This window comes from Osmerus mordax, chromosome 24, assembly GCF_038355195.1.
Source record: "Osmerus mordax isolate fOsmMor3 chromosome 24, fOsmMor3.pri, whole genome shotgun sequence".
Taxonomy (NCBI): domain Eukaryota; kingdom Metazoa; phylum Chordata; class Actinopteri; order Osmeriformes; family Osmeridae; genus Osmerus; species Osmerus mordax.
Window position 1 is genome coordinate 3,046,643 of NC_090073.1, and position 13,954 is coordinate 3,060,596.

General features: G+C 45.0%; 3 protein-coding genes across 3 annotated transcripts in view; all 3 read left to right on the forward strand.

The window, feature by feature from the left end:
- Positions 1 to 10,208, forward strand: part of LOC136933035 (NACHT, LRR and PYD domains-containing protein 12-like) — a 179,852-nt gene extending 169,644 nt beyond the window's left edge. The window contains exon 16 of the mRNA XM_067228402.1: positions 9,285 to 10,208. Coding sequence (XP_067084503.1) covers positions 9,285 to 9,823 — 539 coding nt within the window. The 3' untranslated portion in view covers positions 9,824 to 10,208. The remainder of the gene's footprint in view (positions 1 to 9,284) is intronic.
- The window catches only part of LOC136933037 (NLR family CARD domain-containing protein 3-like), a 172,109-nt gene that overhangs the window by 100,503 nt on the left and 57,652 nt on the right, over positions 1 to 13,954 (forward strand). The window lies entirely within an intron of this gene.
- Positions 2,950 to 13,954, forward strand: part of LOC136933038 (NACHT, LRR and PYD domains-containing protein 3-like) — a 100,776-nt gene continuing 89,771 nt past the window's right edge. Inside the window, exon 1 of the mRNA XM_067228412.1 lies at positions 2,950 to 2,970. The gene's annotated coding sequence lies outside the window, so the exon portion shown is untranslated. The remainder of the gene's footprint in view (positions 2,971 to 13,954) is intronic.

Below are 13,954 nucleotides of genomic sequence, written 5' to 3' on the forward strand. Positions count from 1 at the left end.
TACTTCAATAACATAATCCATACTCAATCTCCATCTTTCATAATTACAGCAGTGTGATATTATTCCACTTCAGTAACAAGAGGGACGTAACAACACAATACATTACAACAGGGACATAACAACACAATACATTACAACAGGGACGTAACAACACAATACATTACAACAGGGACGTAACAACACAATACATTACAACAGGGACGTAACAACACAATACATTACAACAGGGACGTAACAACACAATACATTACAAATGGGACGTAACAACACAATACATTACCACAGGGACATAACAACACAATACATTACAACAGGGACGTAACAACACAATACATTACAACAGGGACATAACAACACAATACATTACAACAGGGACATAACAACACAATACATTACAACAGGGACATAACAACACAATACATTACAACAGGGACATAACAACACAATACATTACAACAGGGACGTAACAACACAATACATTACAACAGGGACGTAACAACACAATACATTACAACAGGGACGTAACAACACAATACATTACAACAGGGACGTAACAACACAATACATTACAACAGGGACATAACAACACAATACATTACAACAGGGACGTAACAACACAATACATTACAACAGGGACGTAACAACACAATACATTACAACAGGGACAACAGAGACACACTGTGTGCTCCTGCCTTTATGACTGACTTAGTGGCTACATGTTTGGTTTTCTTTCAGCCAGTGTTTCACCTTTCTATTGAATGTTTTCAGTTCGGTTTGTGTTTTTATTTCAGTTGGTAAATTATTCCATAAATGGGTCCCTATCCTGATCCATGGTCCCTGTACCAGATCTGACCTATCAGCCTATCCTGATTCATGGTCCCTGTACCAGATCTGACCTATCAGCCTATCCTGATCCATGGTCCCTGTACCAGATCTGACCTATCAGCCTATCCTGATTCATGGTCCCTGTACCAGATCTGACCTATCAGTCTATCCTGATCCATGGTCCCTGTACCAGATCTGACCTATCAGTCTATCCTGATTCATGGTCCCTGTACCAGATCTGACCTATCAGCCTATCCTGATTCATGGTCCCTGTACCAGATCTGACCTATCAGCCTATCCTGATTCATGGTCCCTGTACCAGATCTGACCTATCAGCCTATCCTGATCCATGGTCCCTGTACCAGATCTGACCTATCAGCCTATCTTGATTCATGGTCCCTGTACCAGATCTGACCTATCAGCCTATCCTGATTCATGGTCCCTGTACCAGATCTGACCTATCAGCCTATCCTGATTCATGGTCCCTGTACCAGATCTGACCTATCAGCCTATCCTGATTCATGGTCCTTGTAACCAGATCTGACTATCAGCCTATCCTGATTCATGGTCCCTGTAACCAGATCTGTCTTCGTGGCACCTTGAGGTCCCCAGTGTCCGTAGCAGCTGGAAACACAACAATGTTACTGTATATAGACTCTATTAACAAAGTTAAAGTTGTTTACAAAGGGTTTGAATTCATGAGTCAAAACCATCCTTTACTCAGCACAAGTATTGTTGGAGTCAGAGCAGTGTGGAGGTTGTAACCTACAGTATGTATACATGTGGAGGTTATAACTTGCAGTATATATACATGTGGAGGTTGTAACCTGCAGTATATATACATGTAGAGGTTGTAACCTGCAGTATATATACATGTGGAGGTTGTAACCTGCAGTATATATACATGTGGAGGTTGTAACCTGCAGTATATATACATGTGGAGGTTGTAACCTGCAGTATATATATACACATGTGGAGGTTGTAACCTGCAGTATATATACATGTGGAGGTTATAACCTGCAGTATATATACATGTGGAGGTTGTAACCTGCAGTATATATACATGTAGAGGTTGTAATCTGCAGTATATATACATGTAGAGGTTGTAACCTGCAGTATACTGTATAAGGAGCTTCAAGTATCGATGGCCTTACAGGAAACAGGGCAGCTGCATGACATGAGGCTGCTGCATGACACAAAGGCTGACAGACTGATAGACATCAAACATGGACAGGGATCATGTGTACAGTTGAGGAGTGACTGGCTGGTTCTCAGAAATAAGAGATTCATATCAGTTTGTTCATAAATGTAATACGTCAGTTCCAAACATCACTTTCAAAAAAGAGAAGAAAATATTTTTGGTAAACATTTAATCATTTATACATGAAGCACATCTAAATAAAACTAGTGGCATCTTCCAAGGTAAAGCCTTTGGTCTTTCTGCAGAACCTTACAATGAAAGTCACAGAGTCTGTCTTTATCTCTCTGTCCCTCTAATTCTCTCTACCTCCCTCCCAATCTTGTCCTCTTATTTCTCATTCCCTAACCCTCCCTCCTATGTGTCTCTCTCTTCCTTTCTCTCTCCCCTCTTTTCTCAATCCCTTTCTTGGTCTTCTTTCTGTCTCTTTGTGTATTTCTCTCCTTCTCACTCCTATTATTTTTTCTTTCCCCTCTCTCTCCCTGTATCTCTCTTTCTCTGTCTCTCTTCCTCTGTTTCTTTCTCTCTGCAGAACCTAGTCCTCCATCTCCTCCCTATCTTGTTCTGTAGTACAGTGTTGTCTTCTATTCAGGTTCCACGTCCTACTTTGTTCAGGCAGCATCACACACTCTAGCCAGCCGATGTTAGCAGCTAACCCTGTTTCTCCTCTCCTCTCCTGCTCTATCCTCTCCTCTCTTCCCCATCTCCTCCTCCTCCCCCTTTCTCCCCTCTTGGTGGGGCATGCATGCACCCTTACAGAAGTAAGTTCCAGTAAAGAGACTCCAAACAGGATCAACTGGTCAAAACACAAGTGTGTGTGGGTGTATGTATGTGGGTGTTACACATTCAAATATGTACTGTATGTTAGTGTACATTACTGTCAGACACACACAGAACCAGATGGAGCACAGAGAGGAGGCTGATGGTGAAACCAGAGTTTTATAAAGGTCAGTAGAATGGTGTTTATTCACATGGTGGCGAGTGGATGATTTACTGTCAGTCCAGAATAGGTTATGATTAAGTAAATGAGCATCCCTAACCCTGCTCTGATGTCTTATCCTTTCAAATACTGCAGGTGTGTTTGTTTGACAGCATCGATCCTAGGCTGTACAATATAACATTGTTTTGTGTCCATTAAACATGTCAAGTGTGTCTGTAAATGTGATCATAAGCTAAAAGGTGTTAGCAACACAGCCAGTCAGTGGTTAAGGAGTAGAGAGTATAGACTGGGGAGCTAGTGCTAACAGCTTTTGATTGTGGTTCAAAGAGATGGCTAGCCCATGACAACCCATAATGACATAAACCTTCATTCAGTGATTACCTGCACCTGTGTCTTGCTAAGAGTCTGTGTGAGGTTTTGAGTTTGCTTGTTTGTCGTAGTTTGTTTCACCTGTGTCTAGTTTGGTCGAGTGTGTATTTATGGTTCCTCCCCTGGTCAGTCTTTGTCACTTCCTTGTTGTGTACATCGTGTTATGTACGTGTGAGTATGTCCTCTTGGCCCAGGTTTTTGGAGGAAAAGAAACACTTAATGTTTTGTTCCTGCCTTGCCTGCCTCTCCCTGTGTTGGGGTCCAGCCCCCACACTCACACCGTGACAGCAGGCTGCAGGTGAACGAGGAACATCCAGAGTTACAGGACCGAACACAGTACTGTGATAATCATGTTAGAGGATCACAAGTCATATTTCTGGAATGATTAGGGGTTATTGTACATTTAATTTGTCCATAATTTGTTCATGTAATATAATTTAGTCAACATTCTTGTAAGTTATTGGACCCACAACTCCTGAGAACACCTAACATTTCTGCTGGGAGCGTCAAGTGAAAAACAGCTTCATTTCCTCATACATGACATTCTATAGAAACCATGTAGCAGCACAGGACTGGAATGTAGCAGAGAGACGTCTAAACCAGACAAACGAGAATCAGACTAAACTCTCCAATGTAGAAAGGGAGGCAGGGAGAGAGATTAGGAAGGGGAGTGCGAGAAAGAGGAAGGGGGGTGGAGGGACAAGGAGCACATGTACAGAAAGTGGGAGAAAAAGAGGGGGGGGTTTGACTTGGTACAATCCTGTGTGAATCTTTGTTAGGTTTGTAACTCACACTTCCTGACTACCTACACCTGTATCTCCCCTTACCAGATCTGACCTATCAGCATATCCTGATTCATGGTCCCTGTATCAGATCCACCAGTCAAAAGTTTGGACACATTTTGAATGGGAAAATGTGTCCAAACTTTTGACTGGTACTGTACATGTGGAGGTTGTAACCTGCAGTATATATACATGTGGAGGTTGTAACCTACAGTATATATACATGTAGAGGTTGTAACCTGCAGTATATATACATGTAGAGGTTGTAACCTGCAGTATATATACATGTAGAGGTTGTAACCTGTAGTATATATACATGTGGAGGTTGTAACCTGCAGTATATATACATGTAGAGGTTGTAACCTGCAGTATATATACATGTAGAGGTTGTAACCTGTAGTATATATACATGTAGAGGTTGTAACCTGCAGTATATATACATGTGGAGGTTGTAACCTGCAGTATATATACATGTAGAGGTTGTAACCTGTAGTATATATACATGTGGAGGTTGTAACCTGTAGTATATATACATGTAGAGGTTGTAACCTGCAGTATATATACATGTGGAGGTTGTAACCTGCAGTATTCTGTATAAGGAGCTTCCTGTATCGATGGCCTTACAGGAAACAGGGCAGCTGCATGACATGCTGGTGTCCAGAGACAAGTTGCTGCTCTCTACTCACTGAGCAGCTCAGTCTCTCTGGGGAAACATCACGTTTCTGACAGATGCAAGTCTGCACATGATGTCACTCAGGGACTCAAAAGGCCTTAATACTGGATGTGAAAATGTGAAAAATATCCATGTATCAACATTGTAATCTGTGTTTTAGAATTATACTAAGCAACCAACAAAACATTACTGTGTTTCAGGGCGCTGCCTCTAAAATTAGTCTCTCTGGGGAGAGAGAGGAGGGGGGCACTGCCTCTAAAATGAGTCTCTCTGGGGAGAGAGAGGAGGGCGGCACTGCCTCTAAAATGAGTCTCTCAGGGGAGAGAGAGGAGGGGGGCACTGCCACTAAAATGAGTCTCTCAGGGGAGAGAGAGGAGGGGGGCACTGCCTCTAAAATGAGTATTTCTGGGGAGAGAGAGGAGGGGGACACTGCCTCTAAAATGAGTCTCTCAGGGGAGAGAGAGGAGGGGGGCACTGCCACTAAAATGAGTCTCTCAGGGGAGAGAGAGGAGGGGGGCACTGCCTCTAAAATGAGTCTCTCTGGGGAGAGAGAGGAGGGGGGCACTGCCTCTAAAATGAGTATTTCTGGGGAGAGAGAGGAGGGGGGCACTGCCTCTAAAATGAGTATTTCTGGGAAACATGACATGGACACCAAAGCTTAGAGGTAAGATGAGAGACAGGGTTAGAGCTGCTGTCTGTAGATACTGAAGTATCCCTCATCACATCCCTACTAAAACACAGGGTTAGAGCTGCTGTCTGTAGATACTGAAGTATCCCTCATCACATCCCTACTAAAACACAGGGTTAGAGCAGCTGACTGTAGATACTAAAGTATCCCTCATCACTTCCCTGCCTGTCTGACTCTCATTCATTTGAAGATCCAGGAGGGAATGTCAGATTTTAATGTTATTAATGGTAATAGATGTTTGTCAATATTTAGTTTGTTATGGTACTGAAGGTGATTTTGAGTAAACAAGTACACTACAGAATGGGTAACTTACAGACCATGTGGTAAAGGTTCACTGTGAGAGATACAGAGTCTGGAAAGATCGTTTTAGCAACACATATTGGCAGTAAGTAAGGATTTATCTGTGGTGTCTACTTTTGTGATTTATGTTTGTAAGACACTTTGTTGTGTTTGACAGGATGAGACAGCAGAGACCAGCCTCACCTGTACCCAGCTGTGTGTCCATGAAGAGTGACAGGTCTATGGATCGACCTATCAATTTCAGTTATGGAGGACCTTCTAATGAGGAAGGGTATGTACTGACCTCTCATGGTGTTCAATGTTATGTGATGAAAGTGACATGGTGTGAAGAAGCTGTCTCTACTGGGACTCAACATTCCTATATTATAATATATTTGTCTTATAGTTTGTTTGTGATTATAATGATAGTGTTTAAATGTATTTGGGCCCATATGAATCAATGCAGCATTTCTTATTCATGTCAGAGCACAACCTGCTGTTGTGTATTTGTATTCAAGTTTTCTCCAAATTCCAAGTACAAAAACTGGTCAAGAATCTCAGCAGAGTTTGAAAAGTTTATTCAGTCTTTACAAAGGTCAACATCTCAACAAACAACAAGCCAGAGACCGTTCCTCAGGTAGTGTGGGCTAGGAGGTGTGATTGTGAAGACAGTCTTTTAGTACAGTTGTTGGTAGACGGGAGGACTAAACTCTTGACTCTGGTGGCAGAACTAGGGTTAGGGTTAGACTAAAGCAGGGTCATAACTGGAGCAGGGTCCTAACTGGAGCAGGGTCATAACTGGGGCAGGGTCATAACTGAGGCAGGGTCATGACTGGAGCAGGCTCATAACTGGGGCAGGGTCATAACTGGAGCAGGGTCATAACTGGAGCACACATCTGTGTGTGTCTGAGGCCCACATCACCAAAACAATTTTGCTTTACATATATGTGTCACAACCCTGCTCCTGGAGAGATACCATCCTGTAGTTTTACACTATAAACCTGCTCCTGGAGAGATACCATCCTGTAGACACAAACAGCAGCTCTAACTAGTTCAGCTAACCTGAATGTGAGCTTAGAACACAGACGTCTCCTCCTAGTGGAAGCCTTCAGTTAAACCAGTCCAGGTGTGCGGTGTGTGTGTGCTGTGTCTTTGTGTCTGTGTGTGTGAGAGACTGGTGTTCATATGGGATCATGTCTCTGCAGTAAGAGGAGCAGAGCTGTCCTGGCAGAGGACCAGTCCAGGTGTGCGCTGTGTGAGCAGGTGCTGAGGGATCCAGTCTGTCACAAGACCTGTATAAGAACAGCTAGTTCAGGCAGGGCAATCGGGCAGCGCGCGTCATCCATTTGTCGGGGACGTAAGGCGTCTTACGCCACCTTCCTTTCCTCCGCCCACTACTACACCCATGTTAGCAGCGCATATCCATTGGGCCACGTCCGATACGGCGTCTTTAAAAGACGCGCTGATACGCACACACTCACTAGGGGGGTGGGGGGAGAGGAGGTCAGGGGGCGGTGGGGAGAGAGTAGATAATGGGGGTGGGGGAGAGTCGATAACGGGGGTGAGGGGAGAGAGCAGATAAGTGGTGTTGGGGGAGAGGAGGTGGGGGGGAGAGAGTAGATAAGGGGGCTGGGGAGAGAGGAGGTCGGGGGGGGGGGAGAGTAGATAAGGGGCGTGGGGGGAGAGGAGGTCATGGGGTGGGGGGGGGAGAGTTGATAAGGGGGGTGGGGGGAGAGGAGGAGGTGGGGGGGGAGGAACTCAGCGGGGTGGGGGGGGAGAGAATGAAAGGGGGAGGGCAGGAAGAGGGAGACATTCTAATGTGAACTAGAGAGGGTACAATTTCTGGGGAAATTGTAGGGTGTGCTTGCTTGCGTCGTTTGCACAGGGGTCCGTTTTTAATGACATTTTTACAACTGATATTTCTGTATATTTTATATAAAAATGCATAGGGCCTACTTATTATTTATAAAGATTACATAGATTTAAAAGCATCTTTTTTTTGCTGCTCATTTACAACTCAAAATACGAGTGAAGTGTAGAATGAAATATGATGTCTTCTCATTTCCCCTGTAAGAGGCAGCCTCATAGCTGAATCAAAACGAATACATTTGGCAGACCGGTGTAAAAATGGACCTAATCTCTATGATTTAAACGTCCTTTTAAGTTTTCCCTTCTCGTGATATTTTCAGGCATTTAGCCTACTCATATTGCATTAATTCATTAATAAAGAACCCCCTTTGAAGATTATTCTACGACGTTACCGGCAGTAGAAGATGGAATCGCGATTCAAACAGTACCATCTGCTAACTGAAAATATGCCCCCAAAAACGTAAATAAGCTTGACATTTATTTAGTGGAAAATCGCTCATTCAAAAAGCTCAGTGGTAGCGATCATTGTCAGTAACAACGCAAAATGCGATATAGCCCTGTGTGGAGAAGCTGCCCCGGTAAATTGTACTACTACGGTACAGTACTAGTAGACTACTGCTGTGTTCGTCTTGGTAGCGATTGCGTTGGTTGAATTGGATTTAACGTTCCGTTGTACGGTTTAGGCTGAAATTAATTATTTTCATGAACAGATTGACAACGTTTAGGCTGTGGCAATGAAGTTCAGGTTAGTAGTTAGATAGACTTTTGATTAAGTAAGGGGAGTGCCGAACATGTTCTGTCGCCGTTTGACGTCCTTCAGCTGTGTAGATGTTTTTGTAGTGTCTCGCGTAGGCTACAGCGTTGCAGTGAGCAACACTGGTTTGAAACCACAGGTAATGATAATTTCACCCACAAATCGTTTACTTGTAATGTAATGTCATAATAAATCCTACAACGAAAATGTATTTGTGAGGAATGTTTATTTTAAAGATTGAAAACAGATGCATCATAGACCACTGTAGTATGTGTTGCCCGGGCAACAGAGGCTAATGTCATGATGCTAATGCTTCAGTGAAATAGTAGACTACCGTTTCCAAAAGTAGATGTGGGCCTACTTCCTTAATAATATCAGCTAATATTGTACATTACATTTCATAATTGTGTTTCACATCACAAAGTAAAATGAGTAAATAGTTATCACCCTGGCCTCTTTGCTTGTGGCGTTTCTGCAGCTGCCTTGCAGTAAAGCTATAGTTAGCCTAGCTATCCCCCAAGTTAACAGATGCGAAACGAATGTTCTGCTACAGGTAGTCACGCGTGTTTTCGTGACGTTAGTGACGTAGTGACGTTAGTAACGTCAGTGACTGTGGCTAGCAAATTAGCCACCGTTAGCGTCACTTTTCACCACAAAAACGCAATTTCTACTTAAACCATGCAACGGAACGTAAATAAAAATACAACCAACGCAATCGCTAACAAGACGAACCTTTTGACACCACCGTTGTGTATGTAGTCCAAATATTGACTGATCCTTAGGGGGGCGAAAATAAATAATAAATAAATATATATGTGAGAGAACAAAGGTTGTGCTCTCGCCGAAGGCTTGAGCACACCCAATGATGATGATCGGTAATATATTGTGTCTTGGTCTCCCCCTTCAGATGCCTGTGAGCTCACACTGGACCCAAACACAGCACAGAGAAACCTCTTTCTGTCTGAGGAGAACAGAAAGGTGACATGGAGGGAAGAGGAGCAGCCGTATCCTGATCACCCAGAGAGATTTGACTACTGGCCACAGGTGCTGTGTAGAGAGGGTCTGTCTGGGCGCTGTTACTGGGAGGCAGAGAGGAGTGGAAGATGGGGGGTTCATATAGCAGTGACATATAAAGGAATCAGCAGGAGAGGAGAGGGTGCTGACTGTGTGCTTGGATGCAATAACAAGTCCTGGAGTCTGTACTGTGATGATAACAGTTACTCTGCCTGTCACAATAATAAGAGAACTGTCATACCTGCCCCCCCCTCCAGCTCCCACAGAGTAGGAGTGTATCTGGACTGGCCGGCCGGCACTCTGTCCTTCTACACAGTCTCCTCTGACACACTGACCCACCTGCACACATTCCACAGCACATTCACTGAGCCCCTCTATCCTGGGTTCTGGGTTGGGTTAGACTCCTCAGTGTCCCTGTGTCAGGTAGAATAGCCCACACACACTCTCAAACACTGTGCTCACATAGATGTCATTGAAGATTTAACTGTATACAGTTGTAATTGATATCCCAGAGTGTTTGTAAATATTGGTGTGTGTAGAATGTTTGTTTTGTTTTCATTGTTGACAAACAACATTCCTGTCTTTGATCTCAGTTCCACTGAATGTGACGAACTAAATAGTGTCTTACTGCCTAAATAAGGAGAAATAAAGATGTTTTATACAGGATGATAAAAGACATGCTGTGTGTTCGTTGGTGACCCAGTGGTCCTACACACACGCACACACACATGTACACACACACACATGTACACACACACATGTACACACACACACACACAATGAAAACACTACATTTAGGACCAGTAATGGGACACTATTACCCACTTGAATATACACTGTGTGTCTAGTGTGATCCCCTCTCCCCCTGACCTCCTCTCTACCCACCACCTCCTCTAACTCACTGAGTGATAAAGAGGGGTGTTGGTAGGGGGGGGGGGTCTAACTCACTGAGTGATAAAGAGGGGTGTTGGTAGGGGGGGGGTCTAACTCACTGAGTGATAAAGAGGGGTGTTGGTAGGGGGGGGGGTCTAACTCACTGAGTGATAAAGAGGGGTGTTGGTAGGGGGGGGGTCTAACTCACTGAGTGATAAAGAGGGGTGTTGGTAGGGGGGGGGGGTCTAACTCACTGAGTGATAAAGAGGGGTGTTGGTAGGGGGGGGGGGGGTCTAACTCACTGAGTGATAAAGAGGGGTGTTGGTAGGGGGGGGGGGGGGGTCTAACTCACTGTGAGTGATAAAGAGGGGTGTTGGTAGGGGGGGGGGTCTAACTCACTGAGTGATAAAGAGGGGTGTTGGGAGGGGGGGGGGGTCTAACTTACTGAGTGATAAAGAGGGGTGTTGGTAGGGGGGGGGTCTAACTCACCGAGTGATAAAGAGGGGTGTTGGTAGGGGGGGGGTCTAACTCACTGAGTGATAAAGAGGGGTGTTGGGAGGGGGGGGGGGTCTAACTCACTGAGTGATAAAGAGGGGTGTTGGTAGGGGGGGGGGGGGTCTAACTCACTGTGAGTGATAAAGAGGGGTGTTGGTAGGGGGGGGGTCTAACTCACTGAGTGATAAAGAGGGGTGTTGGGAGGGGGGGGGGTCTAACTTACTGAGTGATAAAGAGGGGTGTTGGGAGGGGGGGGTCTAACTCACTGAGTGATAAAGAGGGGTGTTGTTAGGGGGGGGGGTCTAACTCACTGAGTGATAAAGAGGGGTGTTGGGAGGGGGGGGGGTCTAACTCACTGAGTGATAAAGAGGGGTGTTGGTAGGGGGGGGGGTCTAACTCACTGAGTGATAAAGAGGGGTGTTGGTAGGGGGGGGGGGGTCTAACTCACTGAGTGATAAAGAGGGGTGTTGGTTATGAGGGGCCGTGAGGGACATTATTCAGAGTACCCTCTCACACACACAACTGAAATGCTCTCACAAACACTACTGAAAAGCTCTCACACACACTACTGAAGAGCTCTCACACACAGTACTGAAAAGCTCTCACACACACTACTGAAAAGCTCTCACACACTACTGAAAAGCTCTCACACACACTACTGAAGAGCTCTCACACACAGTACTGAAAAGCTCTCACACACACTACTGAAAAGCTCTCACACACTACTGAAAAGCTCTCACACACTACTGAAAAGCTCTCACACACACTACTGAAATGCTCTCACACACATATGAAAAGCTCTCACACACACTACTGAAATGCTCTCACACACACTACTGAAAATCTCTCACACACACTACTGAAAAGCTCTCACACACACTAGTGAAATGTGCTCATATACACAACTGAAGTGCTCTTGCATAATTTTGTGGAATATAACAGTTCAGTGGTGAATACGAGGAAGTCCACACTAGGAAGTGTAATGGTTGTATTTATTGGTCTCCTGTACATGTCTACACATAATACATGATGTCGTCTTTTGTGACTTCACTGTCTCACCGTCGTAAAAGTCTTGAAGTCACAATGCTAAAGAGAGAACAATATCTTCACATGACACCCTCCACTCCACCCCCATCCTTAATGTGAATCTAATAGCCATTGTGACAACCACGGAACGTTCCGGTCAGAGCCACACACAACAGTAGGGAGAAGTCACACACCAAAGGCCAGCTTTACCCTTTTAGAAGCATCTTTATGAGTCAAATCATGTTTTCAACCAACTGAGGAAAGCAAACAGGAGCGCGGCGGCCCTGGGCGTCCACACTGGGTGAGGAGGATGGAGGCGATGCAGGCGGCGTCCTCGCCCATCAGGTGGACGTGGGGGTTGAGGATGGAAGACGGGGGGTCAGATGGCCGAGCGGTTAGGGAATCAGGCTATTCATCAGAAGGTTGCCGGTTCAATTCCCGGCCGTGCAAAATGACGTGTCCTTGGGCAAGGCACTTCACCCTACTTGCCTCGGGGGGAATGTCCCTGTACTTACTGTAAGTCGCTCTGGATAAGAGCGTCTGTTAAATGACTACATGGAAATGGAAGAAGAAAGAAGAAACCCAAAGTGGGGAGAAAGAGCCCAGGAGGAACTGGAAAGAGCCGACTGCTGAGAGAAGATGGAAGGAGGTTTGAAACCGAGGGAGGAGGAGCAGGGAGGCAGAGATCCTCCAGAGTGGTCAGCTCAGTGTGGTCAGGGCAGGAGGGGCTCCCTGCTGGGTGGGAGGAGATACAGGAGTCTCAGAGAGACCACATTCCTCCTGCTGACTCCCTCCATGATAACTCCCTGCTATGGGGAGGGGGGAGAGAGCGCTGTTGTGTTGTGGCAGGTTTAAGTGACCAAAATGCAGTGGCAACTTGACTCTTCAGTGAGTAAATTCAACCCTGATACTGTAGTGTCAGTAAGTCTATGCTGGGAACATGGAATTATGTGAAATCAATAGTAGAATAGTTATGGCATTTTATGACATGATGGGTGTATCAAAGGAGTTGTGCTCTATATAAACTTCAGTCTATAAAAAACGTAAGGAAAAACAATTAGCAGTCACATCATTTAGCAATGGTGTGCAAATCTGCTGTCTACTTGTTTGTGCTTCAGGTGTGCATGAGTGGCCCCTAGTGGATCGCTGGTGGAACTGCAGGTGACTGCTGCCTCTAGCCAAGCATCAACAGTACATAGTTCTGCTGCTCTAAGGAGGGACACTAAAGAGTTCTGCAGAGAAGTCATGTTTTGGTCTCATTAAAAGACGTTAAAATTAATCCATATCTATCCTCTGTCTGGTATTGATGCAGATTGATCCATTTTCAAATAACCAACCCCCATCTTACAGTAGCATACTTAAAAGAGTTCAGGTAAAACAATATTTGTTCACACCATAGACTGTATATGGTTCATACACACCCACAGATATTGCAAACACAAACATGGATATGAAAAACATGTACCTGTATCATGGCTACGGTGTAGCAATACCTTTCATACCTCATAAAACCAGACTTTCCAGGATGACCAACTTGAAGTAGAACTGGGCATTTATTAACAAAACACAAAAACAGGTTAAATAATGTTGTTCCTCAAACTGCTCACCAGGGTACAGGATAGCTCTAGGCCTGGCAACAGTGAAAAGAGCAAAGGTGGTTAGCATAGGACACAGTTTTCAAGTCTTGTGCTGGACAGTTTTTATGCTGTGTCGCTCCCCAATCAGCCAACGAGGAGCAGCTGAGCTCCTGTTGGATGACTGGGGAGCAGGACGGTCAAACCAGGCCTGGATCCCCTGAGCCAGAGCTGCCCAGACCACTGCCAGCGCTGGTGCTTGGCTCTCTGCTGTTACTTGGCTCCCTGGTTGCCACAAAACACATCCTTACCTGCAGGAATGACACATCCTCTGCCCTAAGCTCCTGCTTCTTCAACTGTGTCTGAAAGTGAGGTTAGGCTAAATGACTAAAAAAATGACTAAATGTTATCTTTGTGTTTATTCCTTGAATCTTTTCTTTCATTGTCTCCTTATTCTCTTTCTCCTCTCTCCTCAGAGCTGCAGTCCTGACCTGCTCTTCCTCAAACAGAGACTGCTGAAGCTTGTTTGAACGTTTCCTTTATCTGCTTCTCTGTGTTTACTGTCTGGGACTGTTAGAGTCAGAGAAGACCTCAC